Here is a 20,872-nt window from a genome sequence, read left to right on the forward strand (position 1 = left end):
ACCAACAGTAAGAGAGTCCATGAGACTAGAATCACTTTTAGTCTGTACTACAGTGAAAGAAACAAAAAGACAGGCCTAGACACAATTACTTTAAAACATCCATTTGAGGAAATTCAACTACTGTATTATTTTCCTCCTTCATTATTAAAAAAATTATTTAAATATATACACGTTCGATTCCCATTTGTATTGTTTTCATAACACTGTCAAAGAACATCACCAAAAGTTCCTTTCAGTCAGATCCTTTCTATGAAATGTGAATGGGCTTTAGAAAAAAGAATTCATTTTGGTATTCAACTTACAGAAAGAAGCTACATGTGAAAAATTAAAATGTAAGAAGTTAATTAAAATCAACTCTTCTGTCAAGATTTTAAAGCACAAAAAAGTCATTGAAATGCACCATGAACTTAAGACTTACTTCAAAAGAAAGATTTTGCATTGACAGGCTTCAAAACAGTCATTTTACACCAGCTTGCCAGCAGGTACCTACTACCCGGTAGCACTTGGTGTTGTACAGTGCAAAAGCAGAATGCTTTGGTGTTTTGGGGTCAGACCTTAAATACCATCTAAAATTACAGATGTTGATTCATCTTATAGATGTTTATTTTTGAGACTGCTGGATTACTTCTTGGGAAGCTCTCCGATTCCAGATCTGGATTACAAAGCAGCACCTTAGCAAACATGTTGCCTAGAGCAAGGCTCCTCTGAAAAGATGGAGTTTGTCTGAATCCAGGCTGTCTTCTGGACCCACTTGGTAGCACAAGAAAAAGGGGCAGAAAAAAGAGCAGAGAAAACACACACATATACACAACCCGAACAGTATGGGAAGAGCAGAAAGATTACCAGCTGTGTTGCTAAAACCAGCAGATAGAGACAAGCTGTAAAGCTGCCAGAGCACACAAGCACACCCCAGCAGCCCAGGATGGAGACAAACGCTGATATTCCCAGGACAGATCCATGTTCAGGAGGAAAAAAGTCACGGCACGCTGAGAGCCAGACGGGATCTCACCTCCTGACTCTCGCACCCTCAGCAGAGAGGGATGCGGATACTCTCCCACCTTCCTCCCTCAGACAGCACCGACCACCGAGCCTTCCCAGCGTACAGCCCGGCTGCCTCTGGGCTCCGGACTTCCCGCACTGCGATGACTACGGGAAAGCAGCAGCCCTCAGGGAGGGAGCTGCGTACCGCAAGAAAGTGCTCTTTTACTGCAGGGGTGGTCAGGCACTGAACAGGTTGCCCAGAGAGGCGGTGGAGACATTAAAAATCCAGCTGGACGTGGACCTGGAGAACCTGCTCCGGCTGACCCTGCCTGGGGAGGCGGGGGGGGACGGGACGGGGGACGACGACATCAGCTGAAGAGGTCCCTGCCAATCTCACCCATTCTGTGATTTTGTGATCCTGAGCATCAGCATCCTCCTGGTACCACCACCACGAGGGCATCTCTGTGCAACCCCCAGAGACAGACAACTGAGCAGACAACGGCAGGAGGGTTTGAGGAAGTCTCACCAGGTCAGCGCTCAGAAGGGCAAACAACCACAGCTCATCATACAAGTCCTTTTTTAGAAAATAATTACTCTCTTGACAATCCTGCTATTGCCGAGCAACAAGCGCAAGCGAACAGTCTCTTGTGTTCCACAGTTTCAAAAACCGTGGAAGTTGATAAGGCAATATAAACTGCTCGTAATTCTGACAAAACTGAAACGAAGCAGCCCGCAGTGGCACCAAGCACTGGTGACTTGGAAGCTGGAAGACGCAAGGAAATCCTCAAAGGTTAGAGCTTGCGGGAGTCAGTATGGTGCTGTCTTCTGTCCAGCCGCGCTCAGCGGATGGACGGGGTCTGGCAGAACCGCGCAGGTTCACCGGTGATGAGAACGTGACGAGATGCGCAGCGCATTACTGCAACCAGAAACCCTCCGTCACAGAGGACAGGCTTGGCCATCCCTGGCAGCAGGGTCGCTCCTTCCCGCAGCAGAGATGCGGACAGACGCACGGACGGCACAAGCTTCTCCAGGTGGTTCCGCCATCGCAGCTCAGCCGGTGTGGAGAACCCGTCCTCCCGCTCCCCCCAGACGCGCTCAGCCCTCACCCTTTAACGGACGCGGGCACGTTTCGAACCACAACCAGCACATCTTCTCACGCCCCAAACCCGCTGTTTTCCCATAAACTGAAGGGTTATAGCCTAGAAAACAAAGAGCAACAGAAGGCTGGCCTACCTGCAGCATACAACTGAGTCCATACACCAGTGGACGGTGTTGAGGGCAGGAGAGGAAATCTGAGCAGGCCAGCTGCACCGGGCTCACCACGGGGCCAGGGGCACTGGGGCTGGGGGCTGCCAGAGGAGGGTTGCTTGGTCCCATAATCACGTGAGGAGAGTGAGCAGCTACAAGGTTGGGACCATCGCTTAGCAATAAAGATAGGCGTCTGGCACAAAAATAAGCAAGGCGGCGGGATAGGTAAGCTGACTGAACAAACTCTTCCGAATACTGAAATTTAAAAAAAAAAAATAAATGCACAGTTTACTACACAGTGTACTCCATGTATTCATTTTCTTTAACAATCTAACATCAAACATGCACAAACTAGAAGGGATTACCCCAGTATTTAAGACTCCAGAAGTTAAAAAACAAAAGAGCAGCTCAAATGCAAATCTATACTTCTGTCTCCTAAAATCTTCATCTGCCCTCCAGGACCAGTTACAGTAACAGAATCATTCTACCAATGCAACCTAAGGATTATAAAGCATAAACATTTTGGAGATGTTTATAAATTCCAAATGTGCAATATATTTCCCTAAATGTCCTAAGTAAAAATGTTTATATAGATTTTACCACCGCGCATATTAAAATCGTTTAACATGTATGAATCACACTGTCCTTGTTTTGGCTGGGAGACAGTTAATTGTCTTCCTAGCAGCTGGTACAGTGCTATGTTTTGAGGTTGGTATGAGAAGAATGTTGATAACACTGACGTTTTCAGTTGTGGCTGAGTAATGTTTAGTCTAAAGTCAAGGATTTTTTAGCTTCTCATGCCCAGCCAGCAAGAAGGCTGCAGGGGCAGGAGAAGTTGGGAGGGGGGACAGCCAGGACAGCTGACCCAAACTGGCCAAAGGGGTATTCCATACCTTGTGACATCATGCCCAGTATATAAACTGGGGGGAGTTGGCCTGGGGGGAATCGCTGCTCGGGAACTGACTGGGCATCACTTGGTTTGTATATTCCAACCCTTTTATTATTACTATTGTCATTTTATTAGTGTTATTAACATTATTAGTTTCTTCTTTTCTGTTCTATTAAACTGTTCTTATCTCAATCCACGAGTTTTACTTTTTTTCCGATTTTCTCCCCCAACCCACTCGGGGAGGGGAGGAAGCGAGTGAGTGGTTGCGTGATACTCAGTTGCTGGCTGGGGTTAAACCACAACATACACTTATATTGATATGGGCTTTAAAACATACATGTACCTGCAACATTAGCGGCAACAACAGCTTAAGAAGATCATCATCAGTGGGTCTGATTTTTTCCAAAACATCTAGTATCCATGTCAAATACTCATGTCTCTCGAGCATTCCTTCCTTAAAGGATTTAAAACAACACATCACATATTAACTGGGACCACTAAACAAGCAGGTGTGTAATTACAAGTTTTATTTCATTTCTGGTAGCACAGAGCTACCACGACTCTCAACCACCACTACACGTGCAGGAACGAGGCACCATCACGGCAGCCCTAGGGACAGGGAAGCAATTGCATACAGCACCAATGATGCCTGCAGTTCACATTCAGCAGGCTGCCTGATTTACTGCTGACACATAGACTCCCTCCTGGCAACCCTTCTGCTATTTCTATCCTTGGGTAGAAACAACCAGAGAGTTATTCTGGGCTAGAACCATGTGGAACTGAACAGCCAGGCCACCACTCCAATGCCCAAGGCTTCATGTGCCACAGTGGCCTCAGCCTGATCCACATTCATTAAAAACACCCTTAAAAGATGGGATAATACAGAAGAGAGAATAATTGAGTACATTGCTGCAATCGCAATCAAGCACACTCAGCAAATCAAAGCTTTTTCAGCTAGCAAATCTTTAAAATAAATTAGCATTTACAATTTATGCAAGTCTCATGACAAAAGCTACCACTAAGTTCTAAAATGGAACTTTCCAAGAATGGTAACCTTAAAAAAAAAAAAAAAAAAAATCCACGCACTTCTTAAGTATTACCTGAAACATATAAAATGACAATTTTTCATTATACTCCCACTGCTTCAGGGCTTGTTCCATCTCTTGAGGAATTACTACAGAGCTGTTGCCTTGGCTGGAAGTCGCATGATAAAACTCCGCAACCTTTGCCAGCTGCTCTCGAAGGTATCTGGTTATAATCTGAGTCCATTCTACAAAATATGTTTACAATTAGAACACTTCAGGTGATAAAAGGTTTATTTCACAGTGAAAATTGAAATAAACTTATATTGCCCTTGTCATCAAAAATACTCCTCCAAAACATTAACCCACAGTTGCAGCACCTATTGCAAATTAATGGGCTTCTTACGTGCCTGTCCTGTGCATTGGTCTCAAAGCACAGATACTGTCAAGTGTGCAAGTAGCCTGCTAGCTTAGCATGACGTAAAAAGCACTGACACAAGGTATGCCTTTAGGGAATCACTCATCTCTTTCATCAGATTTCAGCATTCAGCCACAAAACAGCTTTGAAATACGCAAAACAAATATACTTCATTACTTCCTTCCATCTGGGCCTTTATTCCCCTCTTCCTTCCCCCTCCAAATATACCCAACATAAAATTCAGTGGGACTTTGCACAAGCAACGGGATACAAAACTGTTCTTTCTATAACCACTCCGAAATAGACAACTCCTCCAGATTTTTACTCTGACGAGAATGCAAAAGCTCACGACCAGTTTCTTAGGTCAGAGTGACCAGCACAGTGCAGAGGTCTGCAAGTAAGACTGATTATCGTTCCTTTGTCCTAGATAAGTCAGTAGGCGCTGTTCAGCAAATACATAAACCTACTAAAAAATTATCAGCTTTTTTCTCTGCTTCAGCAGTGATTCTGTATTTAGTATGACTTGGAGAAATTAGTGAACAAAAGTAAACTTGCTTGGTCATACACATAAGCTTTGGGAAAAGAGGAATTTTAAGGAAGGCATTCTCTTAACAGTAACTGGAACAACCAAGGATATTTGTTAATATCTCAGAGACAAACATCTGACAGAGCTGTATTTAATCAGCATGCAGCATATTTTAGAAGAGCACACTCTTTTATGAATACATAATGCAGTTGCTTTGACAACCTAAGCCTGTTTACTGTCAGAGTTACAGGAACCACCACTCTCAAACACAACTATTTTTGCTGTTTACTACCCACCTCAGACTTCAGCTAACACTTTCATTCTTTTTTTCCCTTTGTATTTGTAGCTGGCAGTTCTGTCAACATATACAGACTATATGTTGAATGCTTTTCTATCCAAATCCACTGCAACTTCTGTATGAATCTAGTGGGTTTTAGTGTTTTCACAGAGCAGTTTTAACTACATTTACTTCAAACATTCACTCACTTTTGGAAAAACAATTCCAAATTCACTACTTCAAGCCTATTTCATGTGACAGTATAAAAGAATAATTTTCCCAAAGCAGCTACCAGTATCTCTGTGCCACTGAGTTAGAAACAATACAACTGCCTTTCTGTTACCTGAGGCACAGATGTAAAACATTTTGGGAACTGTCAAAGGCTGCTCAGTAACCCACAGCAAACTTCTTCCCAGAAAGCTCTCAACAACCTTTGCAAACAGGCAATTTGGACAGAGGACATAATCTTCAGTAACCTACCTCAGCGTACTCGCTGCTATAAGTCGTAGCCTCCTGCTAGGGTCTACCCCCAAAAATACTTAGGTCATTCAAGCGAACAGGGAAGACAACCCGAGAGCTTGGAGAGAGGGGCTGTTTGGTGCAAAGGGCAGAAGAGGAAGCTGAGAGAAGGAAAGAGCGAGTCACGCAGCCCCGCTCGGTAGCGCCAAAACAGCTCAAAAGAGCCTGAACCCATCCCGTGTTGGAAGGAGGAGTGGGGAACTGTGCTAATCTCCCACCCAGACAGCACTGACCTCACTACAGAGAAGCTAACCCCAGCACGGCAGCCTCCCAGAGTTCATACACCAATGAAGGCACCAACCTGACCTGGTATCTGGCCAGGTGTCTCTTCTTCTTGCCAGCCACAGACGTTGCCCGCCCCCTTGCTCTCTGTCTCTAAAAATCAGACTGGTTTTTAAAAATATTTTTAGAACTATCACCAAAGAACAAGCCTAGGATGTTTGTTAGAAAATTGAAAATATACTTCTGGGGCTTTAACTGGGAACTCAAAGTGAAAATGTGTATTACGAGTGTACAAATAAAATAAAAAAACCACAAACACAAAGCAAAGTTTGAAAGAAACAACAGAACGAGTTGGCAGAAAGAGGTAGACATTTCTCAAAGCAGTCCAGAGATGCTGCTAAACAGCAGTAAATTTGTCTGTTCTGAGCACAGTTATTTTCAGGACAAAGAAGGAAAACATTTATTCCAGACAGAAGAGCTGTAGGTAGCGTATGTAAACTGTGAGAGTAAAACTACAACCTTGATAATAGTTAAAGTACCTGTGAACACCTTAAAGGCGTTCACCGCTTGACCCGCTGGCTTGGTGCCAGACGGTGTCATTTAAGGTTAGTACTTAAAATAAATACATTGCCACCTATGTTCTATTAAATAAGTTTTGAAATTCACATTTCATTCCACATTTCTAAATTAGCAGTTCTATTCATTCCCCAGTAACATTTATGTTAGCGCAGTCTTTGCCACTCCTGCAACCCCACAGAGACCGGTGTCCGTGGTGAAGATGCAGCACAGTCAACTCCTCAGATGCTGAACCTGGAGATTTAGGGAGGAATCAGCTGGGAGGAGAAGCAGCCAACAGGGCAGTATTTATGCTGCATGGCTCTTTGTACTCTTTGACACACATTTCTAAGCAAAACTGATTTAAAAGAATTTTTATTCCCCTTCCCACTACAAAGATTCCTCTCTGGACACCTAGTAACACCAAAGCCATGAACAAGAGGAGCAGGCCCCTTCAGCAATTATTATTATGCATTTAGACATTAGAGATGTTTATTTACCAATATTTGGGTCAGTGGCCTGGCGTTTCTTGATTTTAGCTTCAGAAATAGCAGCGTAGTAGGCACATGTCATTTTGATCAGCCATGCCGCTCGCAGCAGTGGCACAGAATATTTTGCTAAGTAAGCAAAAACATCTTCTTTTTTACTGAGAATAGGAACCTGAAATGAAACAGGAGGCAAGTTATAGCACACAGTCCAAACAGCAGCTGGCACCTGCAGGTGAGCCCAGGCCTCCTCTGCTCAACCCCATGCTACCTGGAGAGCAGGAGACCTCTTCACCAACCTAGGAACCCACTACACTGACAACACCCATTGTCTAGACACACAGAAACTGAGAGACTTGACAAAAAAAGAGATGCTGCCCCACACTTCCCCCAGGCTTCATCAGGAGCATCCTCTTCCCGCTCAGAGATGCCTGCAGGGCCACTAGCAAACCTCTCCACACAGCCAAAGACATCCACAGTGCGGAAAGAGTCCTGCAAGCTGATCCTCAGAACCTCTGGAAAACGGACATACATCAAGGTTTTGGGTGAGGGTTCAATTACACAGACGCTGCCAGTTTCACGGGTGCCCCTGGTTCAGAGGAGTCCGTAATAACCAGAGCACACCAGGGAAACACAGCCTGGCCAGCTAATACTGCCTGCACTGGCCACGCACACAACGGGGCCGGTCCCACAAGACCTCCAGGTAAAGAGTCACCCTGTTTGGTCACAGCAATCCTTACACCTTTCTGCATAAAGGTAGAATAAATTCAAAATGCATTTTTAAAGCGATATATATGAGAACAAGACGTTTCATACCCAGTGGAGGCTGAAAGGAGTGGAGGCACAAATGCTACGCTTACTATCCCCTACCAAAAAAATCCTCATTACTCCTTCAGGCATACTCAACATTTCTAACAGAGTGCCTGGAGAACAAAGGTGCATCAGTGCTGGAGAGAGCAGCAAACAAAGCGCTGACCCTTTGCTGTAATGCTCTTCAGCAGTCAGTCTAGGGACTCTACAGAATCAGTTTCAGTGTACTTAACATGCTTATTTACTGTTATCAGCAGGTTTATAAATCTGTTTTTTAAAAAAAATAATAAATAAAAACTTAAATTATGAAAAGAAAACTCTCTAGCAGTTCTAGTCACAAAGTTAACCTCTCAGAAAGTTAGGGGGAAACTTCAAGGTGGTGGCGTGCTTGCCACAGCAAAGCTTTTGTTTTTCTGGTGGCTCTGTTGGTGGCAAAGCAGCACACGTTCTTCACCAACTGCATAGCAACAGACAAAAAACTGCTGAAACATGTACCTTCTGTTATTTTGATCCATTTATGCTCAATAGTCTTGGAATAAGAATTTCCTATTTCAGTTCAATTTATACTCAGAATAACTCCCAGATACTGTCAGATTAGCTGCTTGTACACAGAGCCTCAGGAAAGAAAGGCATGAACAACAGCCCCTTTATTACTGCGTTCTAGACACCACCTTGGATGAGTTTTAATGACCACTTCAAATTTATCTCGTACTGCTGTTCTTAACAGCATGCAGTGTCCAAAAAGATAGCTCAGAATTGCCTTTTCCAGTTACACAAAGACTGCTACAAAGCATCCAGAATTCTTCTCCTTAATTGGAAACTTAAACAAGAATGCAACTAATAAGACCGTTTAACAAAGATTGTTAATACAAATACAAATTTAAATGTGAAAAGCATGCAAAAGAGTTGGAGTTAACAGGCAGGTTCTTTTAAGAATGCCTCGGCTTCCTAGCCTTTTATCTCCTTGCCAGGCACAAGAACTTCTGTAAACTGTTCCTTTGCTTGAGAAAGAGACCTTGAAGTGAAGTGTACAGGCAAAGAATCTGGCTGTCAATAAGATAAACATGCCTGAGCTGAAATGTAGTCATTCAGAGGAACTTTTCCCCAGTTAGATCAGAAGTTCCCCTTTGCCCAGGTACCCTACTTGCAGAGGGGGAACACGCTGCACAGCAGCAGCTGCCTCCAGCACCATTCCACATCCAGCACGTTCAGATAGACTGTCCTATTCTCACAGCCCAATCCAACATCCAAGAAATAGAGGAAGGAGGTTTTGGATACCTTTTTTGCTAAAAGAGTCAGTGGTTTACTTCCTGCTAAATCTGTGAACCAGTTGTGAATTGCACTCTGGGACCGAGCAGTAACCAGCCAGTAGTTGTCTTTGGCATTTACTTGTGGTTTCTTCTTTCCTGTGTCCTGGAAAGTGTTAAGTTTTAGCTTTTCCGCTAGTATGCTGCTAAAGTAAGCGCCAATCTGGTGGGAAAAAAAGCAAAACATATATGACAACCCAGTAAGTAAGCATCTATGGTACATTAATGCACAATAGATTTCCATCTGAATAGATGTAGTCATCACTCTAGCCCAGGCTATCAATCTAATAAGATTACACTTTAATTCCCTACTGCTAGGAGATGGGGATTCATGATGTTAAGCACCCATGCAACACTTCTGCATCATCTGCAGGTCAGCAAAACCAAGCCAAAGACGACCAGGCCTCAGAGCTACCAGCGATGCAGCTGCCATTTCGGACAGGTCACTGCGAACGAATGCCCAGACCCACATCCCTCCAGCAGATGAGGGGCTCGGATTTAGGCCCCGATTTAGCGTATCCTAAGAGTGTCTCGGAACACTCCTCCCCTTCTACACTTCACCATAGCACGAAGTGCGTAAATGAACGCTTTTCACTTCTATTTAGAACAAAATACACTGTCACAAGAACTGCATGCATTGTCTTTCTGTCATCAGTTACTGCAGGCAAAACTTCAAAGATTCACGTAAGCTAGGAAGAGTTCTGACTTCTATTCAAAACACCTCCACTACCACTCGATACCTCCAGAATGAAAAGCTTTGCAAGATTTGCTTCCCCAGTATTTTCAATCCCAAAACAGCAGGGGGAAAAAAAAAAAAAAAAAAAAAAAAAAAAAAAGTAGAGGTTTTACTTCCAATGTAAGCTAATTTCCTTTTCAAAATTACTGTAACAGAAGTTAGTTTTTAGGCCTATCAGTAAGAATGTTTGATTTTCTAATAAATATATTCATAGCTGGGTAATTTTAAAACATATGAAAAGCTTTCAGGAGATACTGAACTTATTTTGGTAATTCTGCACTTAAATCTTCCAAATAACTAAAAGCACTTCCTTGTGAATTTCTGTTTTACTTTTCAAACAGTTAGGTTCAATAGTCAAAACACGAATAATTAAAATATAAGACAGAAAGTACCTGCAGGTAACAATTCTAGAAAGCAAAATCAGAAAAGCGTAACAGGAAAACCTTTAACATTTCAACAATAGCAACCCTGTCATTTACTTGTATCTCTTCTTCTACTAAAATAAAAGAGCATCACTGTATAAGTAAATTCACATTTTCCAAGAAGCTGTAAAAAGTTATATATTTTAAAAGTCAAACAGCAGAAAATTACTTTGTCTGAAAACATATAAGCTTCTTGATAACACTCTCCTTCAAAACCGTTTCTTCCTGCTTTCACAACAGGAAAAAAAAAAAAAAAAGAGAGAGAGTGCGTGAATCTGGACAGATCCTTCAAAGAAATATGGGAATTTTTTTTCTAAACAGCTAAAATTTTCAATTTGGAGGACAGTAACTAATATTTTAGTCATTTTTATTTCTCTTTTGTATCTCACACTTCTTTGACTCTCAAAAAACCCCACCGGAGAGCTAAGCCAAATCTCACTAAACAATCCAAGAATATATTTCCAAGAGACCTGGACCACAGTGACCAGTTTCTCCTGGCGGAAAACAGCCTGATGAAACAGATGCAAGACCAAAGCAACCTAAAGATGTGGAAATACTAGGGACTTCCAGGGAAGGAGTCACTACTCTCTTTGTACATGAAGCAAATAAAAGAAAAGGAGCAAAAATTAATGTCTCTTCTACAATGAAGCGTGCCAGTTACGTTTTGTTCTTGGCATCCATGTTTTCCTCTGAAGACTGATAACAGTAGGTAGCAGAAACATAGCTCCGCATTCTTGTATTAGTTCTGTAATTAGCTTTGATACAAAGACTTCCAACTAGAATGCAAAGCAGTCAAGATGAAGTACAACCCCTGCCAACTTGGTTCATTTCAGTGAGTATACTCAGACTGAAAAGCCCTGTCTTACCTTTGAGGCATTAATGACAATATTTCTAGCAGATCCATGCTCATCTCCAGAGAAGGCAGGTTGATTACTGAAGCCTTGCTTTACATTCACTGCAGTAAGTTCATCCTGCAAAGAGTGTTTTAAGGGAAAAAAAATGAAATTACAATTTAAGAAGTCACGTCATTCCGAGAAGCATGTTTTTATAAAGAAAATTTATGTATTTGCTAGCATGCCAGACTCTGCATTCACCTGAACACTCCAAGCACTTTGCACCTTCACAGGATTCCAGCAAAGGGGAACACGATGCCACCCCGACGCTCCAGTCCCCATTAAGTGTTTGCCTTACTACAGGCTTCAAGGCCGTAACGCGATAAGGATGCCACTTGTTTTGCTGAAAGAGGAATGCTGCCCTTGAGAAGGGGCGCGGGAAACAAAGCCTCGGCAGCCTTCGTAAAACCTGGAGTGCTCCCCAGCACCCAGCCCTAAATCCTCCTCACGAAAGCGGTGCCAGTCCCCAGCTGGGATCGCTGGAACCAGCCGCATCGCTCCGTAGCAGAATGCTGCTGCACACCCCTCGTCACCCCAGACCCCACGTGTCCCTTCCCCCAGCACGAAAACATTTCTGCATCGTTGTTTTGCTGAAGTTTAAAACGTTGGTGGCCCCACAACCATCATTTGGGAATATCTGCTGAAATAAGAAACAGACCGCCTCTAGCAGAAACAATTTCAAGTGAACATCCATCCCTGTTGCAACTAAACCCACTGCTTCTGGAGTTACCTTCGCAGTGGAAGTATTACTAGTCTCCTACTACACTATCAACACACCTTCATTTTGCTGCTTATCAGTATTTAAGCAGACTTAGCTGGATCCCATTCGCAGCAAGAACGCAGAACGGACAGAAGCGGGGTCAGTAGCATGAGGGGCAAACACATACCCGAGCCTTCACAAATGCAGAATATAACTTCCAAATGAGCCTTACCCTTCCCTGTCTCCGCTCTGTAATTTCACCAAAGTTAATATTCTTCCATGGAGGCTGTGCAGTTTATTCACTTACTCGGGATCACGTGCCTGTCAGACTGAGGTTTACCTACACCAGATGAATGGGAACTTGGCTTGTTTGTTTTTCTTCATCTCCCTCCGAAGAGGAGGCACAGATCTCCCCCAGTGAATCAGTTACTTGCCACCAAAGGTACTCCGCAGACCACTGGTAGTGGGTGAGATATTGGAACAGTCCCCGAGATGACTGTGAAATAACCGATGAAAACAAAGAGCGACTGCCATGCAACCAAGCAAATAAAACAGGAGAAAATAAAGTTAAGAATGCCATAATTTTACTAAAAGATTTTATTACTAGTTTTGGACAACATGTCTCCCCCAAAACAGCGACCCAGAAGCTTCCATTTGGTTTATTCTCATACGCTTTGCAATGCGTTTTGCTTTTCAGTATTTTTGCAAAGTTTGGGAGTAATGCGGGAGACAGTAATGTATTTAGAAGAAATCTAAGCTCTCTAGGGTTTATGAAGTTAGCCAGCCTCATCTGAATTTTAAATGAAATCAACAAGAAGTGCTGGAACACTCCTCCACCCACACTATCCCCAAGACAGCCTTGAAAACACAAATAAAGGCAGAGATGAAAGTGATCAAAAAGATTATAAGCAAATAAATAAAAGGTAAATGGCAAACAGATGGAGATATATGTTACTGTTAGTGCCATTTCCACAGTTGACCCCAGTTCTGTTACCTTTAGACTTCTCCTCCTTTGAAAAAAGCTGTATAGATATCATTATGCTGAAAATAACTAAGAACCGTATGTTGTACTGCTGTATCTACCACTACTGTAGGAACAAGCTGCGGATGGACTGACAACACAAACACATCAGTGTTTTGGTTTTGTCTGGCTCAGATCATTAGCTCAGATCTCTCCCTGCCTTCAGCAGTAGTTCAGAAATTTTAAACACAGAACATAGCGCAGTTGCATAACCAAACACCGACTAGAAATGAAGACGTGTCATCTGCGAACACAATGCACAGAGATACCTTTACAAACAAATTAACAATAAAATGGATGTTCAGAGGAGCTCTCATTACATCTCACTCACGCCAGCTCCATTAACAGCTCAGGGTCATTTTCTAAGAGCACAGCTGTCCCCTAGCAGAGGGGGAAAGCTTCCTGGACAAACAGGCAGGAACACCGGCACAGCTAAATTGTACAATACTGAAGGTAACCAGGGTTAAGCCTGCTTTCGCTTGGCTTGATTTGCAAGCCCTCTCCTAATGACAGGCACAGCAGCACCACACGCTGCTGTCACTAAGTGACGCGCTCTGTGCCGCAACACGCTGGATCCTCTGGGCTCCTGCAGGGATGTCAAGCTTCCTTTCAAAATGTCAAGCAGGGCCCCAAGCGAGCCAAATCAAGGCTTAAAACCCTTTTGCAGTTTTAAATAGCCAAATGAACATTCAGGCCCAAATTGCATTGTTTCAGAAAGAATTTTAATTGTTTCGTGTGGGATATTCAAGACCCACCGACGTAGCCGCAGCACTACTCGGTTTGTGAACACAACACGTACAGATGGATATCTTTACAGAAAGCAAGCCCGACAAGTTCAGACCGATGTTCACAGGAGCTGAGCAGCATCAGCTCTGCCAGAATCAGACCCCAACTTCAGTCTGCGTGCGTTACTTCACTCCACCGCAGCTGTGACCGGCAACGCGTGTTCAGAGGAGGCCACCGGTAGCGCTTACCCAGCCAGCTGCAGTCAGGGCACTCAAACTAGACCGAGAACGAACGAACCAACTGTTCGGATCAAGCATTGAGGCGTTACCGTTGGGTGTCCTGGACTGTGTAATTCCATATTAATTTGCTTTTAATTAATAGAAATGAGCTCTTTCAACTTAAGCATCCTCCTGCTTCCTTATTACTGCAGTAACACACTTGCTTACTGCAGCACCAAGCCAGTAAGAGGAAAAGCGGAAAGCTAATGATGTATAAAGGTTTTGGAAAAACTAGGAACTGGCCAGTTTATTCTGACATCCGAGCTGAGCAAACAGTGTAGAGAGCTATACCGGCACTATCTGACAGTCAAAACCAAGGAATTTTTGAAAGACATTCTTTTTCTCCCTGACCTCAAAAACTTCCTTCAGAAGATAATTTTAAAAGAAGTCCCTATTAAACTCACAAAAGCAGCAAAATGGATCTTTTTAACCAGTCATTACTTTTAGGTCCTCCCATGTGCTCCATCTTTTGCTTCGTGCCTCTCTATTACAACAGGGCACCTACTTTCAGCAGCTTGGAGCAACCCAGACGCTCAGCGGGAAGGTCCAGGATTTCAACCTGTGGTGCAGCTGCTGCAGCATAAACCTTCCACTCACGCTCAGCTTACACTACCGAATGTTGGGCTTGGTTGGAACGACGAGATCAAAAAGTAACTCCCTAAAAGAGACAGTATAAAACACTGTGCCAGTTACAGATTACTAAACAAGCTATATTTCATGACGAAGAGAGGAATATCGATATTTAGAGGAGCTTTTCCACTCCAAATCAATGGCTCAGAAGTCACAAGCAAGGATTAGCCATTCCCAACAGCCAACCACAGGCCAAAGCAAGTTTCGCCAGAGACTAGGAAGATGATGTACTGTTATAAACAGACACTGAGAGGGCCCAGGAAAGACTCCCAACTGGCATAAAGAGGACAACACTGGAGACGCCTCTCTGGCAGAAATTTCAACTGCTTTACCCATCCTACCAGTGAGAAGGTGGTCTGGGCTACTGGCAATTGTAGACGTTGGAGAATTGAGCCTTGGAGGGGTCAAACCCTGTGCGCTATGTGTGGAGAAGGCAATGAAACTCCTGCAGTCTGAAGGCTATTTCTCAGCATAAAACGATGTTGATTGTGCTTTTTTGTGCTTTGAAACTGAATTCAACTGAATTTAAAAGCATTACTCATGAGTAAAATCATCAGGATCTGGCCCTGACGATATGGTACATTCAGTGATATATCTTTGGCTTGTAATAAGCACAATTTGCATTATATTTTATCCATCTTAGGAAGACCTTAACAATTTACAGCACAGGAAGTGTTCGAAAAAAAGCTGATTCTAACACCTGCCTTCAGATGCTCCTGCCCAGGCATGTTTCCAAACCTACCTTTTGCTCCACAATCAGCAGCAGGGATTACTGATTATACAGCATCCTGGTTTCAGCTGGGAGAGAGTTAATTTTCTTTCTAGTAGCTAGTATAGTGTTACATTCTGGATTTAGTATGAGAAGAACATTGATAACACTGATGTTTTCAGTTGTGGCTGAGTAATGTTTAGTCTAAAGTCAAGGATTTTTCAGCTTCTCATGCCCAGCCAGCAAGAAGGCTGCAGGGGCAGGAGAAGTTGGGAGGGGGGACAGCCAGGACAGCTGACCCAAACTAGCCAAAGGGATATTCCATACCACTTTAAGTCATGCCCAGTATATAAACTGGGGGGAGTTGGCCTAGGGGGAATCGCTGCTCGGGAACTGACTGGGCATTGGTCAGTGAGCAGTGAGCAATTGCATTGTGCATCGCTTGGGTTTTATGTTCTAATCCTTTTATTATTATTATTATTTTATTATTATCATTATTATTTTCTTCCTTCCTGTTCTATCAAACTCTTGACCTCAACCCATGAGTTTTACTTTTTTTTCCCCTATTCTCTCCCCCCTCTCACTGGGTGGGGGGAGTGAGTTGAGCAGCTGCATGGTGCTTAGTCGCTGGCTGCGGTTAAACCACCACAACAGAGAAAGTATGTGCAAAGCAGTGTCCAACGTCCAAAGAAAACATATTACAGAAAGACAAGGAAAGCCGATTCCTCCTAATCTTTCTCTTTTAGAGCAGTATCAGGTGTTAAAAGCAGCCCCAGCAGGTAACTGCATTCAAGCAGAAGCTATGTGCTGCGCAATTTGAAGACTTCCCTTCTGTCACCCCCTTATTTCTGCAGAGAGCGTTTGGCACACAGGGCACACACCAATGCTCAGGGCTGAAGCCTTGCCCCAAGCTTTTCACCAGGGGACTCTGCGGAGGATGCAGATTTCCACCTGGTGCTCAGGGGAACAGGCTCTGCAGCTTGAGAGCCCAGGCTCCCTGGAGGTGCTAGCTCCTAGCAGAGAGGGAATTTAGAAAGGCACAGGGCGACAGTTGGCAACACCAACGTCGCCAGACAGCCCATTCCCACCTCTGCTAGGACCTGTAACTCCGCTTTTGTCTCCTTTTTCAAACGACAGACAGACTTCACTGACCCAAAGGCTGGAACGACAGAGGACTGACTGTGTCCTGTAAATGCCCCGTGCAACACACACTAATGCTGCCCGTACACACGTGGAATGAAGACTTTCCCCAAGCCACATTTCAATCAATTACATTATGGCAAATAACAATAAGCCTGTTGCAGTTATTTTCTACTTACTAATGCACCCATGTAACATATTTTAAATATTAACCATCTGGGCACTTGCCACTTCCATTCTTATTGTAACTGGCTGCATATTTATAAACGTGTCTGCAAGAATCAATCCACCACCTGACTAAAAATATGCAACAGTCCAGAGCTAAAAATTCATCTCCATACATTGTCATAGCTGAGTTCAGATGCAGTTCTGCAAGCCTGGTCACGATCGCACATAAAAAATACACGTTGGAGAATTACTTCTAGTTACCGTAATCACCATGTTTGTAAGTATGATGAGTAGCGGCGTAAGGGTGAAAAGACAGAAAGATGTTAGAGGTCAAAAAATTGAGGCATGTCTCAAAGGATTAGGAAGGGACTTGAATAAGCATCTCGTATCGCGTGTTGTCCAAGCTCCTCTCCACCAGCGCTGACCAACAGTCGCTCTCTGACGAGCGCTTGCCAGCCTATGTGGAGCAGATGATAACGCTCATACACAGCTAACAAATTACCCTGAATTAGTGTCCTTTCTGGAAGCCTCACAAGAAAACAACAGACCGGGAAGACAGCAAAGCACGAAGAACGCTGCGTGGCTGCCCTGCCGTACTCACTCCATTTAGCTGGAGTTCCTCCTCTAGACGCGTCAGACCAACGACTTCTACGAGTGCCAAATTCACCGGGACGAAGACGGCCAGGAACACCAGAAGAAGAGGACGCCCCAGACCAACCTCGCGAGGGGCAGGGGTACCTGGCGCACGTGGCTTCATCCACGAGTCACAACCCAGCGCGCGAGGCAAACCTCAGGGAGACCCGTTGACTTTGCTGGGAGACATCCCGGTCACGAAACCCAACCGGAGGCTTCTTCCCCGCACCTCTGCAGGGCCGGCGGGCGGCCCAGAAGCGAGACCGGGAAGCCGGGCCAGGGAGAGCCTGTGACCGACCCCACGGCCTCGCCAGCCGTGTCACAGCGCCCGCCCAAACTACACGCTCGTCACCAGCACCGACCGACGACGGGTCCGCGCCGGTTCGGTTGCGGCACCCGGGAGCGGGACAACCGCCGCCTGACGCAAGAGCACGAGCCGCGGCCCCGCTCGCCCCTGCCCCGTGATTTCGGTCGGACCCGTCTCCCGACCTCCGGAACCCTCCGGCCCTTTCGCTCCTCCGACCGCGGGTCCCCGCTGCCGGGTCACGAGCACGGGTGGGCAGCCCGGCAGGCCCACGCTCGCCCTCCGGGGGTGCCCCTCGCGGGCCCCGGGCCCCCTCCGGGCAGGTGGCCCGGCCCCTCCGCCCTCACGGCCGACCGCGCAAGGGCGAGCCCGGCTGCCGGCCGGGCCGCGGAGGCGGGGGCCGAGGCCGAGGTGGAGGTGGCGGGGAGCGGGACCGCCGCCGCCCCCCCCCCAGCCTCGCCGCAGAAAATGCAAGTCAGCGGGCGGCTCCGCGGCCGCCCGGCGCCGCTCAAAAGTTTCGGGGGAGGCGCTGGGCCGGGGGGCGAGGGCGGCGGCCCAGCCGCGCGCGGGGGGGGGGGGGGGGGCGGCCGGCGGCCGGGCCGCGGCGCGGTCTCACCTCCTTCTGGCGCGGGTCCTGCGGGTAGACGTCGGGCGGCCCCAGGCGCGGCCGCTTGAGCGGTCTGTGCTCATAGCTGAGGAGCCCGAAGGCGGCCATGATCGCTCATGTTCGCCGGCGCGGCGGGCGGGCGCTGGAGCGGGCTCCGAGCGCCAGGGAGCAGCACTCGGCGGCTCGCCCCCCGCCTCACCCCCGCCGCGCCGGGGGCGGGCTGCGCGGCGCGGCGGCGGCGGACGGGGGCGGCGCGGCCCGGCCCACCCCGCCCCGCTCCCTCCCGCGGCAGGTGCCGCTCCGAGCCGCGCTCCCCCGCCGCGGGCACGGCCGGCGGCCCCCACGCTGCCCACCGCACCGGGCACGGCGCCCGGGACACCCCCCGACCACCCCGGGGGACGGCCAGGAGGGCAGCGGAGCCCCCCCGGGCCTGGCGGGGGAAGAGGCGCCGGGGACAGCCCTCCTCCGCGGGGAGGGGAGCGGAGCGGGCGGCCGCGCTCCCTCCGGGCCCCTTTCCAGCCGCAGGGACGCAGCCCCCGCGCCGTCACCCTATCGTCGGTTCGCGTTCTTGCCGTCGCTCAGCGTAGCGGATAAACGATCCGCTCAGGGAAATAACCGCCCGCTGCGGACGAGGCAGGTCGGCCCACCCTCGGGCGGCGAGGAGGCCGGCAATCCCGGAGCCGGCCCCGCCGCTCCGGCGCGGACCCTCGTCCATCCCGGGAGGAGTCCCAGGTCCCGGCTGCGAGCCGCCCTGCGCAGCCGGCGAGGCGGGAGCAGCGGAGCCTCCCCACCGTGTTCCACCCGCCGGGCCGAGCGGAGGAGCGCGGGGCTCCCGGTCCCTCTCGCTCCGCTGCCCGGGGTCTGCGAGGGATGCTGAGCCCGCTCCCGGAGGGACCACCGGCTCGGGAGAGGCGCGGTGCTGCTCCGGCAGCAGCAACCACGGCCCCCCTGGGGCTACAGCTTTGGGGGGCCCCTGGGCCAGCGGCTGTGTCCGTCCCCGTTCGGCTGCAACGGGGGGAGGCTGCTCCGGCATCCCCAAAGGATGCTCCCGGGCGGCCACGGTGCCACCCCAGCGGGTCTGCTGAACCCAGTGGATCAGCCAAGCGGGACGGGAAACGTGGTGTCAACGGAGGCACGGTCTCCCCTTAATGAATCTTCAAACCAGAAGTAATACAACGTTAAAGCTTTAGGGTTCCTCCCTTCTCCAGCGTGCAGGTGGATGCCCTGTACTCGCCGGCCTTCCTGAAGTGGGCCCCAGTCTCGGCCACAGCCTGCAGTTAGTGTCCTGCTATGCAGAACGGACTCCCCTCTCAGTACAGGTGCCATCTCCTTAGGTAGTGGAGTGGTAGGTGCATTCCTGTACTAGCATTACAGCAAGCAAGCACAGAAACTTTTTCTTTTCCCCTTTCTACCTGTTACTTGCACCAAATCCTCTCCTTGTGCTGTATCTCTAGGACAGTACAAACAGGAGGTACTTTGAGACAGTCGGTTGCAAGTAAGCCTAAATGAAATTAACAGCAGCACTCTACAAATGAGCTTATGTTCAGATTTAGTACGGACGAGAACAGGAAATACAGGCAAACCACATTTCTTCTGTCTCTAAGCAATTCTCTAATCAAACCACAGATAACTTAAAAGCTGAGGTTGAACTGGGCAATAGCAATAAAGTAGAGTAGTAATGCCCTACACTGCCTCATATTTGTTAATACACCTTCTATATAAATATTTGTCACTTTTGTAACTGAATTACTTTTTGTGCATCCAGCTGTGTTGTTCACCAAAGGCAAGGATCAACAAGTCTGAGATCTTCAAACTTTAAAATCTACCTCTGAGGTGCCTTCCTTGCCAGGTTTGTCAGACTTTGCAGGTGATCCAAGGGCACACTCCAAAGACCAGCAGTGTTTGTCAGCTCTGTTCCTTCATTCCATCAGTAGGTAAAAATGCTTCAGAGCTTTTCATAAGTTCTGTGTTGATTTGCTTGCATTTTACAGCACCTCTGTAAGCACAGGTGTCCCAGCAGAGACTGGCCCCATGAAGTCCATAGTTCAGGGTTACAGATCTGGCTATAGATTTGCACTATCCACTGCTCCAGTCCTCAGTTCAGTCACCGATGTTTGAGAAGTCCAGGTTCAAATCCAGGGTTCTTTAAACCCTCAAGCCTGCAAACATTCTGATCTGGAGTTTTAGTTTGGTTTTCTCCAGCAATCCTGCCAGGGGAGCCAGGTTCGGCGGAGCTGCCTCTGTTCAGAGGGTAACAAGTATTTCATGTCACCTTTGGTCAAGTGAGTAGCACCTTACGCCACCACTTTAGTACAGGAATTTGAGGAATAAGGTCTGAATAAGGAGGAATGGAAAATACCAGTTCATGGCATGTTTTTTTACCATCATGACTAAATTTTTGTCATTTGCTGTGACTTTGCTGATGCTAATTAAAAATAGAGGGTAACTTCTGAAAATATTGCATTAATTATTGGTTATATGCTTTCTTCAAGGACATCTCTCATTTTTAACATCGCATGTCTACTCAGTGCTCATGGTAGTGAGGGACAAATGGCACCACTCATCTGGACTGTGGCTGACTCCAGCCAACATGCAAACTTCCCACAGGTGTTTCTGCTAAAACACACATCACTATGGGTTCTCATC

The 20,872-nt window shown here is 46.9% G+C and overlaps 1 protein-coding gene across 7 annotated transcripts in view; it reads right to left on the bottom strand.

The window, feature by feature from the left end:
• MED12L (mediator complex subunit 12L) overlaps positions 1-18,449 on the bottom strand; it is a 151,276-nt gene extending 132,827 nt beyond the window's left edge. For 4 of the 7 annotated variants that reach the window (XM_069792971.1, XM_069792973.1, XM_069792970.1 and 1 more), the window contains exons 1-7: positions 18,236-18,449; positions 11,284-11,388; positions 9,231-9,422; positions 7,158-7,317; positions 4,219-4,388; positions 3,462-3,572; positions 2,215-2,484 (exon numbers count right to left, since the gene is read on the bottom strand). In XM_069792971.1, the coding sequence (XP_069649072.1) occupies positions 2,215-2,484; positions 3,462-3,572; positions 4,219-4,388; positions 7,158-7,317; positions 9,231-9,422; positions 11,284-11,388; positions 18,236-18,334 (1,107 nt within the window). In that variant the 5' untranslated portion in view covers positions 18,335-18,449. The remainder of the gene's footprint in view (positions 1-2,214; positions 2,485-3,461; positions 3,573-4,218; positions 4,389-7,157; positions 7,318-9,230; positions 9,423-11,283; positions 11,389-18,235) is intronic. The other 3 variants (XM_069792976.1, XM_069792975.1, XM_069792972.1) reach the window with 1 other exon arrangement.
• Positions 18,450-20,872: the final 2,423 nt, after the last annotated feature.

This window comes from Haliaeetus albicilla, chromosome 9 (genome assembly GCF_947461875.1).
Source record: "Haliaeetus albicilla chromosome 9, bHalAlb1.1, whole genome shotgun sequence".
NCBI classification, from domain to species: Eukaryota; Metazoa; Chordata; class Aves; order Accipitriformes; family Accipitridae; genus Haliaeetus; species Haliaeetus albicilla.